The 22,186-nt window shown below is 48.8% G+C and overlaps 1 protein-coding gene across 1 annotated transcript in view; it reads right to left on the minus strand.

Moving 5' to 3' along the window:
• pkhd1l1.1 (PKHD1 like 1, tandem duplicate 1) overlaps positions 1-22,186 on the minus strand; it is a gene marked incomplete at both ends in the record, with an annotated part of 55,145 nt that overhangs the window by 21,273 nt on the left and 11,686 nt on the right. Inside the window, 29 exons of the mRNA XM_084484841.1 lie at positions 301-457; positions 1,030-1,204; positions 2,799-2,948; positions 3,367-3,615; positions 4,337-5,321; positions 6,041-6,252; positions 6,643-6,819; positions 7,407-7,595; positions 8,400-8,504; positions 9,341-9,483; positions 10,426-10,618; positions 12,490-12,625; positions 13,253-13,374; positions 14,026-14,178; positions 14,586-14,690; positions 14,790-14,895; positions 14,997-15,119; positions 15,659-15,813; positions 16,386-16,518; positions 16,863-17,029; positions 17,392-17,555; positions 17,938-18,062; positions 18,279-18,431; positions 19,094-19,204; positions 19,587-19,741; positions 20,477-20,620; positions 20,984-21,119; positions 21,477-21,636; positions 21,963-22,054. Coding sequence (XP_084340967.1) covers positions 301-457; positions 1,030-1,204; positions 2,799-2,948; positions 3,367-3,615; positions 4,337-5,321; positions 6,041-6,252; positions 6,643-6,819; positions 7,407-7,595; positions 8,400-8,504; positions 9,341-9,483; positions 10,426-10,618; positions 12,490-12,625; positions 13,253-13,374; positions 14,026-14,178; positions 14,586-14,690; positions 14,790-14,895; positions 14,997-15,119; positions 15,659-15,813; positions 16,386-16,518; positions 16,863-17,029; positions 17,392-17,555; positions 17,938-18,062; positions 18,279-18,431; positions 19,094-19,204; positions 19,587-19,741; positions 20,477-20,620; positions 20,984-21,119; positions 21,477-21,636; positions 21,963-22,054 — 5,175 coding nt within the window. The remainder of the gene's footprint in view (positions 1-300; positions 458-1,029; positions 1,205-2,798; positions 2,949-3,366; positions 3,616-4,336; positions 5,322-6,040; positions 6,253-6,642; positions 6,820-7,406; positions 7,596-8,399; positions 8,505-9,340; positions 9,484-10,425; positions 10,619-12,489; positions 12,626-13,252; positions 13,375-14,025; positions 14,179-14,585; positions 14,691-14,789; positions 14,896-14,996; positions 15,120-15,658; positions 15,814-16,385; positions 16,519-16,862; positions 17,030-17,391; positions 17,556-17,937; positions 18,063-18,278; positions 18,432-19,093; positions 19,205-19,586; positions 19,742-20,476; positions 20,621-20,983; positions 21,120-21,476; positions 21,637-21,962; positions 22,055-22,186) is intronic.

The raw sequence follows: 22,186 nt of genomic DNA on the forward strand, positions 1-22,186 counted from the left end.
TAGTATTTCCTAATACCCTTTAGCTAAAGCGTGGGATGTCATTGGCTTGTGTTACAACCCACTACAACAACCACTATTGAAATGAACCGTCAATCAGTGACAAGCAACTCTAAAAGGAGACAGTACTTCTTTCTTTAAGAGATTCTTTAAGAGAAATACATACATATGAATTCTGTCAAAAAAACGATATGAACAGAGTGTGGAAAACCTAATCCTCAACCACTGAAACGTGGGTCTGTGTCGATGCTACAAGCCGTGACCTCAGGCTCCCCTATCAGCGGGGGGGGGGGGGGGGCTCACCATCCTGGCAATGCCGCGGTCCCCGATGCTGACCCGGACCCTGGCCTCCTGCGAGCGCGCCTGGGAGTTGGTCACGCACACGATGTGCGTGCTGTTGGTGGACTGGACGTCGCACACCGATCCCGCCACCGTCACGTTGACCTCGCTGATGATGGTGCTGAGGGGGTGGGGGTGGGGGGGGTGATAGGGCGACACAAGGTGAGTTTAAACACAAGGGCTTTCACGGTGCCTTACAAAGGCACGACTCACACGGGGGAAACGTTCAAAGGAAAATCATTCAAAGCATCTTGGATTCCATGAGTGAGAACACTGCTAGAAAGGCGCGCCTTGCTCTACCAGTTGAGCAAGACATACTGAGTCTGAATGTATGGGAATTAGTAAAAAAGGGGAATCTATCACTTGATGTTCCACAATAAAATACCACAAGGTCCGACAAAACAAGGACAGAAGGAAAAGGGCGAATCTACAACTGAGACAAAGCTGCATGGTGTGTAACCCTAGTGGCCAATCCAGAGCACATGGGGGGCTCTGGATTGATGGGGGGCTCTGGATTGAGATCATGTTGTTTTTAGCGGAGCAAAGCAGGAATGAAGCGGCGCTGTATTTTCCACCCTCAAGTCCATTTCGGACTTCAAAGTGTAAAACCATCACGTTGTCTCCCTGTGTGCTGTGGGCTGTGACCCGGGTGTGTCAGTGTTCACCCCAGGGGCCCGTCTGGGGGGGCCGTACCTGAAGCCGGAGCCGCTGATGGTGATGCGCGTGCCCCCGGCGGTGCCCCCGCGGCGGGGGGCCACCTCGCTGATCACCGGGGTCAGCTGGGTCCGGTAGGTGAAGGCCCCCGACACGTTGGCCACGTTCCCCTTGTTAGCAACCGTCACAGGGCAGCTCACCTCCGAGCCGTTGCCTGGAGACGCAGACGCACACACACACACACACACACACACACACACACACACACGTGGGTACACACATACACACACACACACACACACACGTGGACGAGCAGGCACATGCACGCGCACACACGTAGACACACACACACACACAGACACACACACGGACACACATATACACACACAACATGCACGCACAAGCACACACACGGACACGCATACGCACATACACACGGACACACATATACACACACACACACATACAGGCACACATGTACAAACATGCACAGACAGACACACACAGACATGCGTACACCAACAGCCCCACAGATACGCGTACACACACACACAGGCACGCATATACAAACAAACACACACACATACAGACACACACACATCCAGACAAAGAGACTTGATTAGTTCAAATGAAGCAAGTGTGAGAACTATTGTGTATATGTTTGTAAATGTGTGTCCGCAGAAAACGAGTAGGGCGACATATCTGTCTGAGGAGCAGCGATATCATCCTGGCCTGTCTGTCTGTGTTTAGTCTGATAAAATGTTACATTCCAAGCCCAGTGTGAAGGTAGACCTCATTAGGGCACACAAAGTTCAACCATTTAACACCGTTCCACTCACACACAATCAGTGGAATCTGGGTCTAAAAATACAACTACAACAGAAATGACAGTTTGGAATGTTCACAACATGGTGGTGGAGCCTAAGTGGGAATTTACACCACAGGCGAGAGAGAGACGTGAGCGTAACGTAGGCGTATCAATTCACACCGCCACCGTTTATTTCGCTATATTTTCAAGATTCATCAGATAACATCATAACCGAGACGCTTCAGAGACGCTTGAAAATAAAAGTGAAGCGTAAAGTTAAGCTTTGGTCGGCTGTGAGACGGGCGTAGAACGCTGACGGTGTAAATCAGTGCACTAGTTTGAATGAATTCTATCTCTAGCTGAAGTCGGACGTCTGACGGCAGACTAAAAAACGTGTCTAAAATGGCTCTGGTGTAAATTGGCCTTGAGGTTCAAAAACTTTTTTTTGTTTTGTCTTTTGTCGAATGATTGATGTTTCATTCAGAGTCATTCCTCCCAGGTTACAGTTTTTGGTTTACAGGTTTTTGTCCTTTTATTTGATGTATTAAGTTGTCACACTGTTATGACGTGGTGCTCAGGTTTTGTGTAGAAGTGGACATTGTAATTATGCCCATAATTATACAGCTGATAGTTAAAATACTTCACTGTAAGCTTTGGAAAAAAGGGCTTTTACTAAATAGTGATAATAAGTGGGTACTTTGACAGCAAATGGATTAAGGTGCCTTTATACTACACTCTGTCAGTTTTATCCTGTTTAACATTGTCTTTTATTTAATTACAGCCTGGCTAATATTTGTGGAATGGATAGGAACCAAGAGTGTTTGTATAAAATATGTATATATATATTTTTACCGTTTGTTCAACCACTTCAACCTCACTATATGCCATTTACTCTTACAAATTATTCTACTATACTCAATCTTGCCCATATGAGATTGTAGGCTTCGGGGATCCGAACCAAGGACCTTTAGTGTGGGAGTGATCACGCCCTCATACGTACCGTGATTGGGGGGGGACAGACAGTGGAGCTGGGTGGACGTGGACCGGCCCCTGTAGACCTTGCACTCCTCCCCACAGATCTGCACGTGGGACTGGCGGGGATCGAACCCGGACCCCTGGACAACCAGCATAGCCCCGCCCCCGAAGCTGCCTGCGTTTCAGAGGAGAGGAAGTAAGGTTTCGGTCACCTTGGGTCACCTATGAACCACTGATCCACTGATGTTGTATGTTGTACGCCCTGACACTTAATGTACGCACTTATTGTATGTGGTACTTAGTTATAGTACTTAGTTGTGTAGCTTCTTATCCTAGCTATCTTTGTTGCATATGGGGAATGGGTTAACCTAACAATTGTTGGAGCTTTGCACTTGGTTCTATGAACATCCTTACTCTACCAACAGCGATACACTGTTTCACTTTCTTATGACAAATGTACTTATTGTAAGTCGCTTTGTTTAAAAGCGTCTGATAAATACCCTAAATGTAAATGTAAATGATCCCATTTTCGGAACGTTTCTTTCCAAGCCATTTTTATTTTTTTGCTGTCCTTTGACCTTTGACCTGCTCACCTTCACCGGGCTGCACGGCGCTGATCAGGAGCTCGTATGTGAACTCGACGTCGGACCGGGCGCGACCTTTGACCTTGTGGTGGACCTCCACCTCGTAGGTTCCCCCGGAGCTCTCCCCGGCCGTGCACCACACGTGGGTGTCGTTCACCGCCGTCACATTGCACGGCGCCTCGTTGATCGTCACCCCCACCAGCTGGGGGTCTCCGCCGAAGCCCTGACCCACGAGGGTGAGGGCCGCCCCGCTGGCCCCTGGAGGTGATAGGGAGAGGGGGGGGGATGGAGTTAGAGACAGATTTTTAGAATTAAGCAATAGATCACGACAGGCTGTGGAATGTTCTCATTATCCCCTCTAAAACCCTGGACAGACTGCAGTATGTACAGAATTCAGCTGCCAGGGTCTTAACTGGCATTAAGCCCTGGCAGCACATCACCCCCACCCTGATGCAGCTCCACTGGTTACCAGTCACGTTCCGCATTAAATTCAAAATTTTACTCCTCACTTACAAGTCCCTTCATGCTCTGGCCCCCCGTTACCTCTCTGACCTCCTCCACCCCTACACCCCCCTGCGGTCCCTCAGGTCCTCTGACAAGGTCCAGCTGGCAATTCCCCGCACTAGACTTAAGACCTTTGGGGATAGGGCCTTTTGCGTGTCCGCCCCCACTCTGTGGAATCAGCTGTGCCCCTTCCGTGGAGCCTTTTAAAATGCACACGAAAGCGCACCTTTTCTCTGAGGCCTATGGCCTCTAACCCACAACCCCACCCAGCGCCTTGCGCATTTGCACTCACTCACTCGCCTACACACACACCCTCACCTCCCACTCTTGTGAAGCGACCTTGAGTATCCTGAAAGGCGCTATATAAAATCAATTTACTATTATTATTATTATACCACAGTTAAGGGGTCCTCACACCTGGAGCCTCACACCTGGGACCTCAGACCTGGGAGCCGGCGGGGGTTGTTGAACTTACCGGTGGGGGGCATGACGGAGGAGACGTTGGGGGTCTGCGCCTGGGAGTAGGTGAAGTTGAGCGGGGGGTACTCCACGTCGAAGACGCTGATCCGCACCGTCACCTGGCCCTGGCCCCGCCCCTCAGGGGTCAGGCAGAGCAGCTCACCGGGGGTCAACTCCTGGATGTCGCACGGCCCGTCGCCCACCCTCACGCTGGTGTTGCCCGGGGCGAAGCCGTTGCCCGCGACGACCAGCGGGGTCCCGCCGGCGACGCTGCCGGCGGCGGGGGCGAGGGAGGCCCGTGCCGAGCTGACGAGCGAGGCGGAGCCCGTCGCCAGCCCCTTGCTCCTCACGACCACGCGGAGGGGGTGCACCCCCGCCGGGAGAGCCCCTACCAGCAGGGTCAGGGCGCCGTCCGTCGCCGCGGTGACCTCCAGCTCCCAGGGGCCGGCCGACACCGCCACGTCCCCGGCGTCGCCGCCGAACCCGGACCCCGAGAGGGTCACCACCGTCCCGTTGCCATCGACGACGCCGGGCGAGACGCCGGCGACGGTGGGCGTGGCCGCGGTGGCGTACGCGAAGGAGCAGTCGGAGGAGCAGGCGCCGGCGAGGCGGCCCGCCTGGTAGACCACGTCTCCGGCGCCGGGCTGCGGCTGGGGGCCGGTGTCGCAGACCACCCGGGTGTAGTTGACCGACACCACCTCGCACTCCACCCCCGCCACGGTCACCCGACCCCCCGGGGAGAAGCCGGACCCCCACACGCTGAGCCGGGTGGAGCCGGTGGGGCTGCCCAGGGCGGGCGCCACCGAGTCGACCACGGGCAGCAGCACCAGGCGCCGCTCCAGCTCACGGCGGGCCGCCAGGACGCCGGCGCCCAGGTTGCGGACCACCAGGCCCACCGGGTGGGGCACGCCCACCGGGGCCCCGCTGTCCAGGGGCACCCGGAAGAAGAGCTCCGTGTGGGTGCTGTTGAGCACCTCGCAGGGCAGGCCGCCCACGGTCACCTAGCACACACACACCGTACACGCACACACCGCACACATACACACACGCACACACACCGTACACATACACGCACAGGCACACACGCAAACGCGCGCGCACACGCACACACACACACACACACACACACACACACACCCGCACACACATGCACACACACGCACACACATACACACACGTCAGTGTTGGATCCCTTGAATCAAACTCTGCCTTTGGATGCATTGATTAGAAACTGGCAGCTAGACACAGTCATAAACCCTTTAATATATTTACTCAAATCAGGACTTTATATACATTCTTATAATCCGGATAATCCAGTATTGCATTTTCATATTGAAACATCTCAATAACTAAAAAACAAAACAAATCAAAAAACGTTACCAAGACAGAACATGACACTGAATCCTAACAGAACTTAAAGGTGACATGTTATACCACCAGGTGTGAGTGTGATTAGCCGTTACAAGCCGTTTTGAAAATCGGCCTCTTCTGACATCACAAATGAGCGTGTCCACCTAGATGTGTGCTGGATAGATCAGTCTACCAGCCTACCCAGTGGACTGTAGCAAACGCTGCTCATCTATCTGTCATGGCTTGTAACGGCTAATCACACTCACACTGGTATAATATCTCACATATATCATCACACATATCACCATGGCCATCTCAACGGCCCTCTTGGTATTATCACGTTCTATAAGGAGCCAATAGAGTGTCTGACCTCGTTGGCGCAGGCGGTGTCGCTGAAGCCGTTGCCCTGGAGACGCACCACCTGGTGGGCGGTGCCCTGCAGGGGGGAGACGGAGGTCACCATGGGCGTGGCGCACGCCGACAACGTGAACAGCGGCAAGCCCTCCGTCTCATTGGTCGACGGGCTGCAGTCCGGGGCTGCAGCGGTGCATTGTGGGACGGCGCGGGGCATTCTCATTGGCCCTGTGGGGGAGACAGGCCGAAGGGGAGGATGTGAAGGGGCTTGATTGGACGGACGCTTTGGATTCAATGTTACTAAATTAATGAATATAAATAACTTCATCAACATTAATAAATTTATGAATATAAATGAATGGATGAATATTGTAAATGGATGAATGAGACTAAATCAATCAATATTACTAAATTATTGAATATAGCTAGCATAATCAACATTTCTAAATGAATAAATATTACTAGATTAATCAATATTACCATATGAATCAATATTAATGAATGATTTAATATTTTCTCTTCTTCTTCGCCTCTTCTCTCTTTGAGATTCAGGACCAGGTGTGTTATAAACATATAAACATATATATCAATACATCCCCACCCCCCACGGTCATTTACCATCTGCTGCCCTGCGAGCCCTCATGCCCCCCAGGGTGACGACGACAGGTGGGATCCGGTCCACGGGCGGTCGCACGCGGACCACGCCCTGCAGGGAGTGGCGTTTACCGCTGGGGGTGATGGGGCCGCTGCTGTAGTAGTACACACCGGGCGTGGTGAAGCGGTACCGGAAGAACCCTGAGAGAAGGAGAGAGAGAAAGAGAGAGAGAGAGACACACAGAGAGAGTGAGAGAGAGAGAGAGAGAGAGAGACACAGAGAGAGAGACACACACTCACAGACAGAGAGAGAGAGAAAGAGAGAGAGAGAGAGAATAAACTGTGATTTAGAGCATGAACGCACACGTGCAATGTACCACTCACATGTACACACACACACACACACACACACACACACACACACACACACACATACACACACACACTTGTGTAGAGGTGGTGGTGCTAGTGTTGGTGGAGGTAGTTCTGCTGTTGATGGAGGTGGCGGGGGATGTGATGGTGCAGCTATTGGTGAAGTCGATGGTGCTGGTGGAGGAATTGGTGAACATGGGGTGGTGGGGGTGAGCTAAATGTTTCAATGGAGTCTTTGATGGTGGTGGTGGTGCTGGTGGTGGTGGTGCTTTTAGAGGTATGGGTGGAGGTCATGCTTTGGCTGAAGAGGCCGGTGTAGGTGATGGAGGTATCACTGAACATGGAGGTGAAGGTGGTGGGGGTAGAGGCCGGTGTGGGAGACGGTGCCGGGGGGGGGGGGGGGGGGTCCTCGGTACCTTTGGTTGTGGGGGTCTCCCCGCTGTTGAAGGCGCCTTCGTCGTCGGGCTCGGTGGCACCGGGACTGGAGACGCTGAACACCCGGTAGCGCATTGGCTGGAAGAGCGGGGCCTCCCAGAGCCAGGCCACCGTGTCCCCCAGGGCCACCTCCAGGCTGGCCGGGTTCCACGCAGACCCCTTGTCCAGGCCTGGAGTCGCGTGGGGGGGAGCAGTGGCACACCGCCAGGGCGGGGGGGGGGGGGGGGGACACACACACAGTTACTATCAGGGAACCACACACACGGTTACTATCAGGGAAACACACACACACAGTTACTATCAGGGAACCAGACACACGGTTACAATTAGGGAACCACAACAGAACCACATCAGAACCACAACAGGTATGTCACAGAACTACAACAGAGAACCAGGGAAACTCACACAGACGGAAAGATTTGGAATGGGATGAGATGAGATTGGAAGGGAGACAAACAAGAAAAAAGTCACACATACATGCAGCCAGAAAGAAGATGGACAGCCACGAAGACATTCAGAGGTACACAAAGTCAGCAAGATGGACACAAGACAGATAGACAGACAGATATACGGCAGACCATTCAACGGTATACAGGGCCCTCAAACATGTGACATTCTTCAGACTAAAGCAAAACCTGTGGTATCTAGAGAATGTTTTCAGAGACACAAAACCCAAATCCTCCCCAAACTGGTCTGCAACATCGCCGTCACGCTGCTATTGTTCTCCCACCAAGGGTGACAGCGATCACACTCACAACCATGTCTCTCTCTCTCTCTCTGTATCTCTGTCTCTTTCTCTGTGTCTCTCGCCCTACGTAAGGCAATCCCACAGGTACTGTTGCGTGCTTCCATTTGAGCCCTGGCGAGGTTATGAGTGACAGGTGGACAAAAGAGAGTGGGGGGGCGGGGGGGGCGGAGGAGGATGTAGGAGGAGGAGAGGGTGTGCCGGCGGTGGGAAGGAGGTGTGAGCGCACCGACGGTGCTGGCGTTGTTTGTGACGGTGTGAGTCTCCTCCGCAGACTGCAGAAGGCATTCCAGTTTGTCCTCGGAGGATGTCATCACCTCGCACTCTGCACGGCCTGTCAACCCACACAAACACGACAAACAAACACAAAGGCACACGCACAAAGAATGTAACAAACTGCAGACGAAACCTGTCATTAACCTGATCAACTTCTCATCACTCGGTCTGGTCCGCTGAGTGTACGTTGTCACTCAGGGCAGTCCGAGGTGTGATGTGTGTTATTTCCCGTGGAGAACAGAAAAAGGTTAAGCTGTGCCATAGCTGAAACCTGACTCCACGTTGTTTCCCTCCTGAGTGGATAGTATAGAAGGTCTAAGAAAAAGGTGTTGGAGATAAACCTTTAAACACCATGATGATATTTGTTGCAAGAACGCACTTAGAACCTACAAAATCAACAAATCACTATAAATGTAACACAATATATAGTCAAAAGATTTGATATGGAATATTAACGGACAGTAGATAATCATCCATAGTGATCTAGGTTAACAGAGTCGACCAGCCATCATAGTGGATGTTAGGGGGGGGGTTCACCAGCCCAAGTCGCTGATAAGAGGCTGAGGCAACCTTCCAATCTATCCACGGTTTCCCACAGAACTTAGGCGCCCACCTAAAGGCACACACGCCTGCCGCCTTAACTATGACAATTATTTAATTGTAAATATTATACAAAAGTATAAAATAATCTAAACTTCACATACTCTCTGTGTATAGTGTATATATATGTGCATATATATCAGGCTGCAGGGCAGCAGTCTCCCCCCCCCCCCCCCCCCCCCCGCTATCATAATGCATTTCTTGACTTCCTTGTCTAATGTATCTCCATGTCCTTGATGTCCTCCTCTATATTTCTACGGTGCCCCCTGCTGCAGGGCACGGTGTTGGACTCACCCACGGAGACCCTGATCAGGGAGGCGTTGGTGCTGAAGCCAGCGCCCCAGACGCTCAGCCGGGTGCCCCCCAGCAGGGAGCCCACCGGGGGGGAGACGCTGTGGACCTCCAGCACATACTCGATGCTGGCGTTCACACCGGGGCTGAGCGGAAGAGGAAGGAGGAGAAGCCGAGGTTGAGGAGCGTTTGCAGGTGAAAGGTCATTTTATTAATGATATTATATTGACTTGAAGTGTTGGTTGAAAAATTAATGCCCTTCATTTCTGTTTGATAATGTTTTAGTACAAACGTTGTTTGTAAGTTTATTTACTTATTCATTAACATCAAGGTATGATTATGAAAAAAAATGAAATTTCAATTAGCCTATGAATGACTATATGAATTAATATTAATAGTCATTTATTAATCTCCTTTTTATTAATGAATATATTCATTAATACTTAAATCAATCAATTTCATTTTCACTGACGATCATCATCATCATCCTCATCCTCATCCTCATCCTCCTCCTCCTCCTCATCATCATCATCATCCTCCTCCTCCTCATCATCCTCCTCCTCATCCTCCTCATCATCATCCTCCTCCTCATCATCATCATCCTCCTCCTCATCATCATCCTCCTCCTCCTCCTCCTCCTCATCATCATCATCCTCCTCATCATCATCATCCTCCTCCTCATCATCATCATCCTCCTCCTCATCCTCCTCATCATCATCCTCATCATCATCATCATCCTCCTCCTCCTCCTCCTCATCATCATCATCCTCTTCATCCTCCTCATCCTCCTCCTCATCATCCTCCTCATCCTCCTCCTCATCATCATCCTCCTCCTCATCCTCCTCATCATCATCATCCTCCTCATCCTCCTCCTCATCCTCCTCATCATCCTCCTCCTCCTCCTCATCATCATCATCATCCTCCTCATCCTCCTCATCATCATCATCCTCCTCCTCATCCTCCTCATCATCCTCCTCATCCTCCTCATCCTCCTCATCATCATCATCCTCCTCATCATCCTCATCCTCCTCCTTATGAGCGAGTGAGCCAGGGGTTAGGCCGTGGCTCTGTCACGTGACGTCATCTACCTGGTGCGGGGGTTCCCGTTGTTGCCCACCCTCACGTCCACCCGGTGCCGCCCCGGGGGCAGGACGGGCAGCAGGCAGGTCAGGTTGCTAGGCGACCACTCAAGCACGGGGCAAGGGCCGCGGCCGACGAACACAGCCGTCCCATTGGCCGAGCTCCCCAGGTTGGAGCCAGTGATGGTGAGAACCCGGCGTCCTGCGAGACACGAAGGTGTGTGTGCGTGTTAGCTTGTGTACGTGTTAGCGTGTGTGTTGGTGTGTGTGTGTGTGTGTGTGTGTGTGTGTGTGTGTGTGTGTGTTCCATGGAAGCATTCAGGTGTTGAATGGCTTTCGGTGTAATTAAGAGGTTTGGCTTTGTGTGTGTGCGTGTGTGTGTGTGTGGGGGGGGTGTGTGTGTGGTAATAAGGGGGCAATTACCAGCACAATTATTTAGCAAAACAATAGTGTGTTGATTATATTGTCTGTAACTAATGTGATGAATTGTCTGTCACTCAAAGAAGAAACAGGAAGGCGGGTTAGTGTATTTAAATACTGGAAAAACGTGCAAGTCATCATTTAACCATGACAGAGACTCACAACACTATAGTGGAGAGAGAGAGAGAGAGAGAGAGAGAGAGAGAGAGAGAGAGAGAGAGAGAGAGAGCGAGAGAGAGAGAGAGAGAGAGAGAGAGAGAGAGAGAGAGAGAGAGAAATAGAGAGAGAGAAAGAGAAAGAGAGAATGTGACAATAGGTTGCTATCAGCCCCCTCGGCGATGCAGACAATAGTGAACCTGAGACAGAGATGGAAACTACCCATCCCCTGCCCTGGTCGGCAACAAGATCACCTCATGCTTATTGTCATTGTTTCGTTGCTTTGCACGGGACAATGACAATAAGAGGCGCAGGCACAATCTATTTCGGTAATGGTTGAATCTAATGCTCATATGCACGCCACACATACACACACACACACACACACACACACACAAGTACACATGAATGCACGCACACACTCTCTCAAACACAAGACACAAACAAACACATGTGAATTTTTGGGAAACTTTTCCAAAAAGTCTCCCCAAAGTCAATCCACTGTTCCAGTATAAATGAGTGCGGTACCAATAGCAACAGGGCTGCTCTTAACCTCTAACGTTGTCTAACATTGTCTGGCTGGCTGTATCTCACTATGTCTCTGGCTTAGTCCTGTCACTCAGCAACATGACTGTCATGCAGTTCAGAGAGTTGGGTGTGGTCAACGTGTCCCACGTTCTCCATCAAACCGAGCTCTAACTGTGTTTGAACAGGGTGACCTTACTGCACATGTTAAAAAAAATAATACTTAAAATAATACGCTGAGTGTACCCCTCCCTTTGTGTATGGTCACATAACAATGCTAATCCCCTTATGGATATTCTCTCTAAGAGTCTAATTATGGTTTGGTACATTTCCCTCCCCCTGCGAGAAGCTTGTTTGGTTTCCAACAGGTGAGTTAGCCCTCAGAGAGAGACGCGCTACGCTACTGCGCTTTGGCTCACATCGAACTGAGCCTTAAACATGGACGCCTATTCTTGTGCTTTCCCACAGAGCAACGTATAGGGACATGATGACAAAGGGCTGTGTATCTGAGAGCATGTTTGCTCATATAGGATGTCCATTGACCTTTTAGAGAGAGTGGCCACTCTGGGCTGCCCCAAGCCTGACTGGGCATTGAACCATCTTTAGCACCTGTGTCCTATGACGGCTAATCAGCCAGTAAGCAGATGCTTTTGTCTGAAGAGAGGGTGGAGTCTTAGAGGCATGTGGTTTGGATGTCATTAATGAGCAGGAAGGGGTTAGGGCATCTTGCTCAGGGATGCCTACAGTAGGTAGAGTGCAGGCTTCCACTGTTAATCCGGGGCGGGACAGTGTAATGGCTGGGAGGTTCCGAGTTAAATTCCCGGCCGTGTCCACGACCCTACCTGCCTGAACCTGGCATCCTTGAGCAAGCCGCCCGGCCCTGACCCGCTCCCTAGTGAGATGAACCTGGGTTTGTTGATAGTCCCCGTGGATAAAAGGGTTTGAAAAGCACGGATAGCCCGGTGAACTCACCGATCACGACGGTCTTCTCGGGGGACATGGTGGCGATGAGGGGGGTTAGGCTCTCGTCGTAGTTGAAGGAGCTGGCCACTGTCTGGCTCATGTCTCCCCCCCACACCGTCACACTCTGCAAACCCGCACTGGCAGCCTGGAGACACATGATCGGTAATCAATAGGCGATCATTGAGCTCAGGCCCAGTGAAGGGGTTGTTTCGTATGCTGTGGTTGTTGTTTTTATGTAGTAAATCTCTTGTTTAGAAGTACGATTAAGTCGAGTGATTGAGCAGAAGCTGGCTCTCAGCACAACTCACAGGTGAAAGTGAGACACACCGAGGTGTACAACATTGGAGGGACAAGGGTTGAACGAGTAAGTAAAAACAAAATATGTAAAGACAGATTGCAAAGTAAAGCAAAGTAGCTACACAGGTCAGAACAAAAGTACCATTTCACATTTAAAATCATTGTTTTTTTTTACAATTAACAATCAAAGTAATCCCAAATGTAAAATCAATGAAGTCCACGACAACAAAGCCCTCATAATTATACGTTCTAAATTCTAAACGTGCCAAAGCATTTACAAGCGCCATAACAAGTAAGTTCAAACACAATGACCAAACACGCAGGACACCCTCCTGGTTATCTGGCCCTGGCACACCCCTGGCTCCAGCCCTGGATACCAACATACCTGCCCAACACGGGAAACAATGCAACCAAACCGCGTTCACACGCATGTTGTGTCTGCCTATTGAGGCGTCGCTGAGCAGCACTCTCTCACCGCGGGGGTCCGGCACGCCAGCTCATCGAAGCGCACGTCCACCACGCTGCATTCCTCGCCGCCGACCGTCACCATGGTTTCCTCGCCGAAACCAAAGCCCGAGACCGTCAGCAGCGTTCCGCCTGGGAGAGACACGATGACACACACAAGCACACACGCACATGCACACACACACGCAAGGGACATCCGTCATGTCATGGATTTAAAAACTTTTAAAATCTTTTTTTAAATTTAAAAAGTTTGACATTTAAACGTTTTAAAGTGGGTTTTTTTTAATCGGTAGAGAGGAGTTTGAGAGAAGTTTAAATCATTAGAAACTTCTCTCTCACGATAAAAAAAACGTATTTAAAACTTTAAAAGTTTTAAAGTTTTTTTTTTTATCGTGAGAGAGAAGTTTGAATCCAAATCGTTGAATTCACGACTTTTGATTCCACGATTCGGATTCAAACTTCCCTCACACGATTGAAAAAAAAGTCTACAATATTATATATATTTGATGGTGAATGATTATTATTATCATTATTATCATGATTGCTATAAAGGCTTATTTCGTTGTTCTGATATTGATATATTATAATATACTATTAGAATTACAGTGGTAGTATTATAGTTATGGTAGTAGTAACCTAGTTGATAACGATATCATTAACTGTGATGGATACTAGCTGTGTTGGATACTGCTACTGCTACTAGTGGTAGCAGTAGCAGTGGTGACAGTAGGAGTAACAGTGGGAGCATTAATGGCATTAGAGGCTGTGTATCAGGTTCTGTACCTGCCACGCTGCCAGACAGCGGAGAGATGGACGACACGTTGAGCAGGTTGGTGAAGTTTCCTTGGTGACGGACCCGGCCCAGAGTCGGGAAGGCGACCCACACTGGGTAGGTGCCAGCAGGGGCGCGGCCCACACTGCACACCGTGGTCGTGGCTGGACCATTTAAATCAACACTTTAATAAACACAGGAGCTGTGAGCAACTGATTGGGGTTATTCAGTGGTTAATACTTCAAATGGAAAGTCCTTTACAATTACCTTTAGGGCATTTAGCAGACGCTTTTATCCAAAGCGACTTACAAAGGTACATTTGTCAGAAGAAGGAGAAATATAAATATAATATATCGCTGTTGGTACAGGAAGGATGTTCATAGAACCAAGTGCCAAGATCTAACAATCGCTAGGTTAACCCATTCCCGGTACACAACAAAGATAGCTAGGATAAGATGCTACACAATACCCAGTACTATTTTTAAGAGCAAGGACGTACAACATACAATAAGTGCGTCGTCAAGTAAAATGTTAAGTCAATGTTTTTCGGGAAAAAAAACCTCTTGCTTACGTGTGACTTCTTGAACTTCGCATTCGGCGTCTCCGATCATGATGGAGGCATTTCCACTGAACCCAGTCCCTGTGACGGTCAGCCGGGTCTCCAGGCCTTCCGAACCTGTAACAAATCCATCCCCCCCAAAGCCGTCACCTCCTCATGCTTTGATTTGCTCATGGGTTGCGGTAGGCAGGGCAGGTTTGGGGACCAAAGCCGCACCTTGTGTTGGGGAGAATCCCGTGACGACGGGGGTGCTGTCCTCAGACCACTCAAAGCTACAGTCGCCGGAGCACTTGGATGGGATGCCGTTGATGATCACCTCCACCTGCGGTAACCACGACGACAGCGTTCACACCCCTGTTGAGCCAGCAGCAGTGTACCCCGGATTCAAACCCGGTGCAGATCTTACGGTACGGCGGTTCGTACCTGCGGTGTGCTCTCCAGCCTGCGGATCAGCTCTCCTCCTATGTTCCTCATGAACTGCCCCCCCTTGACTACCTCCCTCGCCGCCACCACTGGATTGTTGCCCATAACCTTCGAACCATTGATCTGTGAGGAGAGAGAAGGCAAACGTTAGTACTAGAGCTCCAGGAAAAGACGTCCTTATATGGTCATGGGAAATTCATGGGATTGGACTTTATTACATTAACGTTTACATTTATGGCATTTAGCAGACGCTTTTATCCAAAGCGACTTACAATAAGTACATTTGTCAGAAGAAGGACAAACTATATATCGCTGTCAGTACAGTAAGGATTTTCAAATAACCAAACAATTGTAAGGTTAACCCATTCCCTGTATACAACAAAGATAGCTAGAACAAGACGCTACACAATGCTAAGTACTATTTATTTAGTGCTGGGACGTACAACGTACAATAAGTGGGTATAGTGCCAGGAAGTACAACATACAATAAATGCATAAGAGGGGTTGTGGGGGGTGGGGGGGTAAGGGGAATTATTAGTAGAAGAAGAAGATGAAGAGGAAGAAGAAGAAGAAGAAATAATCAAGATTCACAAACAGGAGGAAGAAAGGCCAACGAGGGTCTCGGTCTCGTTACTGTTAACACCACAACATGGCCGCCACACCTTCATCAGCGGCTGGTCTCCGGGCGCTGTCGTCCAGAAGACCCTCCACTTGGGGCGTCGGCAGCTGCCCTCCGCCTTCACCTTGACCTGGCCCATCCCCGGGATGCCCTCCAGGGCGTGCTTCAGGTCCTCCTCGCCGATGTCCACCGAGAGACCTGACACAGGGCGTGGGGAGCGGCCATGTTGAATTGTAGTTCGCTACTAACCGACTAACGAACTACAAACCTCTGCTGGGAGCTCGCTGTGATTGGCCGACACGAACGGCCAATCATAATATTTGCTGTATCTGAGAATTGTTAATAGTTTTATTGCTTTTCTTTTTTATTTATCAAAAGTCTCAAATTGTGGGAATATTATATGGGAACAAGGAGCATGAACTATGAAGTTCTCGGTTGAAATATTGTATATAATTCAGTTTCAATATTGACACACGGCCAAAAACGAACATAATACACATCATCGTGGATTATCGAGGGGCTGACCCTCAATAAAAAGAGGGCGGGGCTTGATATTGAATATTTACAATATAGCATACTGTATATATAATAGATTATCATCCATAGTGATATAGGGTAACAGAGTCAACCCGCCATCCAATCGGATGTTAGCGGTAGGTTGACAAGCTACAAAGGGAGCGGGGCTATTAATGTGACATCACCTGGAGGGTGATGTCACGTTAATAGCCCCGCCCTCTTTGTAGCTTGTTAACCCTCCTCTTTTGATCTACCTTCAGCGCGTCCGCCGTAGATCTCCACATCGAAAGTTCCGCTCAGGGGCGGGGTTGCTCGGTCGCTACGGGAGACGGTCACTTGGGCCCCGCCCACCCGATACTCTGCCATGTCCTCTGTGCCGTTGGACAACTTCTACAGAGAGAGAGAGAGAGAGAGAGAGAGAGCGAGAGAGAGAGAGGCAGAAAAACATAGAGTGAGAGAGAGAGAATAAACAGGGTTTATGTCAAAGAGAGATGCTGTCCACAAACAGTGTTTGATGATACTGTATTCCTATCACCTGAGCCATAAATAATAACAATTATATAAATAATAAATCAGCGGCAATGACAAAACCTTGGTGAGCAAGTCATTGTGTCACAAGGCCAAACCCACTCCATATCCACGTTCAGATCCTGACATATTTTTAAAGTGTCTTTGTCGATGAAAGAGGACATGTATTTTGTTGACTTGAGCGCCGTCAGAGCAGCAGTTACCTGGAGGAAGCCGATGCCCAGGAGGGGGAAGCCGTGGGCGCAGTCGCGGGGCCGCCCGGTGACCTCGTAGCTGGGAGTGCTGCTCTGGGGGTCCCGGGTCACCCTGATGCTCTCGAAGGAGCGGCGGGACGCGGCGAACGCGGGTGGCCGCCTCCTCTGGAGCACGGCTGCGTGTCATGTGGAGGGAGGGTCAGCACATGTTAACGTCGTGTGCTGTCAGGTGCTGTCATGTGATGTCATGTGCTGTCCAATCAGGTGGTGTCGTGTTTCACACGGTGTCGGATATATCGTCGTGTATCACGTTGTGTCATATGTCATATATATAACCCTAACCCTAACCCTAACCCTAACCCTATGTCTTATATCACCTCTTATATAACATGACATAACCTGTGCTGTACCCGGGATGTTGTTGGTGGTGGGGGTCTCTAAAGCTACTATAACATTGCATAACCTGTGCTGTACCCGGGATGTTGTTGGTGGTGGGGGTCTCTAAAGCTACTATAACATGACATAACCTGTGCTGTACCTGGGATGTTGTAGGCGGTGGGGGTCTTGGCCAGGTGGATGGTGTCCACATAGAAGTCCTCCCCAGCCCCGGCCCTGTACAGGTGCAGCTGCTGCAGCTGGTACCTGGTGCCCACCGCCTCACTCTGCAGGGGGCTCAGCAGGTCCACGCAGGTGTAGCTCCACCTGGAATGGGGAAACAGGTACATAAATATATATATATATATATATACATACATATATCTAAATATGTCCTCTATCCACATCAATGATATATACATCAGTCATTATGAACCCCTGATGAAGGACCCCAACACAAGCGGAGCCAATTCTGCTTATTACAATTACATTATTACATTTGACACAAAATCAAACAAAAAAAAATTTTGAAAAATGTGCAGATTGCAGCTTTCAAGGTGATATATATATATTTTTTAAAAAGGCGATATACATATGTTATTTGTACAGCACTTTTATAAAAAAATTGTTTTAAGTGTTTCTTAAACACTTTCTACTTTCTTCATCTTCATCATATTAATCCTGTTGAAGGGCTTCATCTTCATCTTACGTGTCGCTCTGGGAGAAGGTGAAGGGGATCCGGATGGTGGTCTTATCGGTTCTACCGTTCGCAGTACGGTAGTTGAACATCACTCCGATCTCGTTCCTCAGCATGCCTCTGTACGCCAAGCAGAGCTGGGACCAGAAACATGGGTTTCAGTTTCACTCGTTTTTCTTTGAGTTGTTTTTCTTAACATAAGATGTAAAAGAGCCTCACGAGAAGATGTTCCCAAAGCTCTGATCCAACAGAACAATATTCACTATTCACTATCACTATCTATAGTGCATAGTTTCTGACAACCGATTCTATGTATTTATATAGGGATTATATTTTCCAGTTTCCAGTCTTACCCTGGGGTACAGCTGCAGAGGGACCTCGCCGTAGGGTCGACCAAGTTCCTTCAGGTAGCTGTCCATGAAGATGATCTCCGGGTTCTTCAGGGACCACGCTCCGCAGAAGGCCTCCTCGTCGTTCACTCGCGTTCCCTGCCCGTCTCCGTTGTACTGGGGGACAGAGACACACCGGGGTCAGAACACAGGAGGGTCTGCTGGGTCAGTAAAACGTACGTTTTGGCCACAGAACTTCGGCCGACAATAAAGGGTTTGTTGAAGTAAGGGTTCTTAAGGAACGGACAAGTTGGGCTCCAGAGGAGCAGGTGAGAGAAGTGTTGTTGAACGCTGTCCAAAACCCACGTCACACTCGAGAGAAGAAAACAGAAAACCACTCTGGAGACTTTGATTGACCGAGGATTTCTCGGAAATGACAGAAAGGTTCATCAACACTTTGTGAGACCCAAACCAAACAGTTTTCAACTGAAAAACAGATTTTGGAAAATAGATTTTGGGGTTTACTTGCTCTTCAAGATAATAAACTGTGATTTCAAGGTCAAAGGTGGTGCTAATTAACAAAATAAAAAGCTTTGAATGCAGGGACTTGGGTTACGCAAAACGCTGTTGAATCTAAAGTACAAAATGAATTATAGAAAATATTGTTCCAGATATATTTATTCACTACAATACACTACAATTACTAAATAATTAGTAAATAATTAAAGGGAGAACAATTTTACTGATTCAGGTTTAGTTTTAGAGAAAGCATAACATGAAAGAGATTTATTTTCGTCCTTTCTAACCCATTAAGGAGGATAAACCAAAGTCAAACCGACCTGGTACTGGTCTTCTTCAAAGTCTCGGTAGAAGATGACTTTTGAGCCCTCCATGGTTTGGACCTCGCCGGGACACCCTGCCATGAGCATCTGGTCCAGCGCTGACTTCACCTGTTTCCAGACATACCGTTACCATGGGGAGATGTTAGCAGTGAGAAAGTGACTAGGAGTTTATTTATTTATTTTATTAAACTGCCAAAAAAAAACAACACATGATCGTTCTTGAGATATTGGTTAAAAGACAAATCCAGACATTTTGATGAAATGGTAAAAATGTTGATGAAATAGATTCCATACAATAATTACACTAAATACATTTGTAGCTAGTAGCTGATGTTGAGGTACAAGAGAGGGTTCAGCCTCTCAGGCGCTGTTATGAATCCTTCATTTCAGAATCATTCAAGAATCGTTCTTCGCTGTCGAACGACCCAACATCCACTCCTAAGCTGAGAGGCACTGAGCTACGAGGGAGGCGTTCACTGTGTCGACTCACCTCCTCCCCGGTGGCGTTGAAGGCGATGGGCTGTGAGGGGATTCCTCCCCAAGACAAGGTGAAGGTCTCCCAGCTGCCCTGGCCTTTGGTCACCTCTGTCACGCTCACGCTCATGTCCGCACTCATACTCATGGCCCCCAGGTCCTCAAAGTCCCCTGCGTTGGACAGATGCTGCGGTTCAGGCCAATTCATCGCTTGAAGCCCACTAAGGACTTCCTGTGGTCCATTGATGGGGTTAAGGACAGTGGAAACGTGGCATAGCAAGGCATTAACACAGCCAGGGTTAGGGGTTGGATTTCACTGAGGGAATTGAACCACTCACCCTGGCAAGGTTAATACCACTGGGGCAGTGGGTATCAAACCCAGATCGCTGGCCGAGTTAATACCACTGGGGCAGTGGGAATCTAACCCCCACCCCTTTTTTTTGGCAGTTTAATAAAATAAATAAATAAACTCCTAGTCACTTTCTCACTGCTAACATCTCCCCATGGTAACGGTATGTCTGGAAACAGGTGAAGTCAGCGCTGGACCAGATGCTCATGGCAGGGTGTCCCGGCGAGGTCCAAACCATGGAGGGCTCAAAAGTCATCTTCTCTTTCATGTTGTTATTGCCGTTGTGTACATCTCAGCATTCTTAACCCATGATGCTGTAAGCGTTAATTTTACATCTTAAACCTTATCTCACTTATCTTTCTCCTTATCATTCTTGTTATCTATCTTTTTTTACGAGGTGGGAGCTCATGTTTAACTTTGTCGGTTAGGATGGTCAGTTAGGATCTGCCCAAAGCAGTACGACAGAGAACGGCTTTCAAGATCCTTGGTATTGCTGTGTTGTGCCGTCAGGTTGACCTTCGAGCCACAACGAGAGGCAGTCCTGTCTCTCCTCTCACCTCGCTCTGACACAAAGGTGACCGTGAAGCAGGCTCCCTGAGCGTGGACCTCTCTGGAGGCCTGCACCCGTTCAGGTTTGAGGGACCACAGCTCGTTCAGGGCGTCCCCCATCTCCTCGGCCGAGGCGCTGACTGCGATCGGACCTGCAGCCGGAGAAAAGGACATGAGATCCGGAGCTACGCCGGAGCTACGCAGGTCGAAAGAATCGCCAAACATTAAGCAACATTAAGGAGCCAGTAAGTATATCAAATATATTGTTAGACTCCTAGCATGATTGCCTTAGTCATATTTTAAGGTTCATCTTGTATTTAGCGTCAAAAATGCTGAATAGATGACTTAGGCAGATAGTGATTATGGAATGTAAAAAGCACTCTGATTGGCTTAGGATATAAAACCAATTAGGCGCAGTGAATCAGCAGCGTTAGGAGAGTAGAGTTAGGTTAGATATCACACTTTGGCCTAAATATCACTAGGCAATTATCCCACGAGGCTAACTATATGTGTACCTGTCTCTGCGTCTCCATAGGCCAGGCTGAAGAAGGTGCTGTCACAGAGCTGACCCACACAGCTGCTGGACACGTTCACGCTCTGCACCTCCTGCACCACGGCCATGACGCTGGGCCAGGAGTCAAAGGTTATCACCTGGGAGGGAGAGGGAGAGGGAGAGGGAGGGAGAGAGAGAGAGAGAGAGAGAGACAGAGAGAGAGAGAGAGAGAGAGAGAATGAGGGAAAGAGAGAGACGGAGAGGGAGAGGGAGAGAGAGCGAGGGAGCGAGAGAGTGAGGGAGCGAGGGAGAGAGGGAGAGCGAGGGAGCAAGAGAGAGAGGGAGAGGGATGCAGAGCCAATTCAATTTTATTTGTATAGCCCTTAATCACAGGTACAGTCTCAGGGACAAACATACAGGCAAAACATTTCAAATCTATGTAAAATTTGAATATAAACATTTGCATCGAGGAAGTGATTCCTTACGATAAGATCATCCTCATCCTCATGTCTTACCTGCTCCTCATCTTCAACGTCATAGTCCGCCACGATGAGCTGGACCTCGTTGACGGCATCGTCTGACTGGTCGGCGGTGAAGGCACTCTGGCCTGTGAACAGGCCCAGTCTGAGCCCCCCGGGTCCCCCGTAGTTCTGATGGAGCACCTCCATGTAGTAGCTGGTGGGACCACAGAGACCCACGTTAAGCATCTTAATGAGGCCTCGTTTAATGAATGAACAAATAAATGAATGAAGAAATGTAAAATACTGAACTTAAACATTTTTACAAAATATAAAAAAAATTGAACACATTTACAACAAATATAAAACATAACTAACATCACAACATTCCAAAAAGTTTATATATAAAGATAATTCTAAACTTTACAATTTAAAAATGTACCCTTTGTGTGATGTAAACAATTGTAACAATTGTTGACAGAAAATGTAAAATTGATAAATGTAGTATTTGGTGTGAGTAAGCTTATGTTTGTCTGTACTCACGCTTTTCCTTTCTCCAGGGCCATTACTTCCGACTTCTGGGATGGTTCTTGGAAGAAAGTGCTCCTATAGCGTGTCTGAAACGCAATTTTTACCTGAAAACACAACAAAATAAATCAAACCTAAATGTATACATTGTGACAGACTATGGCCTATGGAAACATGCACCAAAATAGAAGCATATCAACCATTGAATATACTGTAAGTTGTTGTTTTCATCTATATTT

The sequence above is a fragment of the Micromesistius poutassou genome (assembly GCF_964030765.1).
Source record: "Micromesistius poutassou genome assembly, chromosome: 20".
Lineage (NCBI taxonomy): Eukaryota > Metazoa > Chordata > Actinopteri > Gadiformes > Gadidae > Micromesistius > Micromesistius poutassou.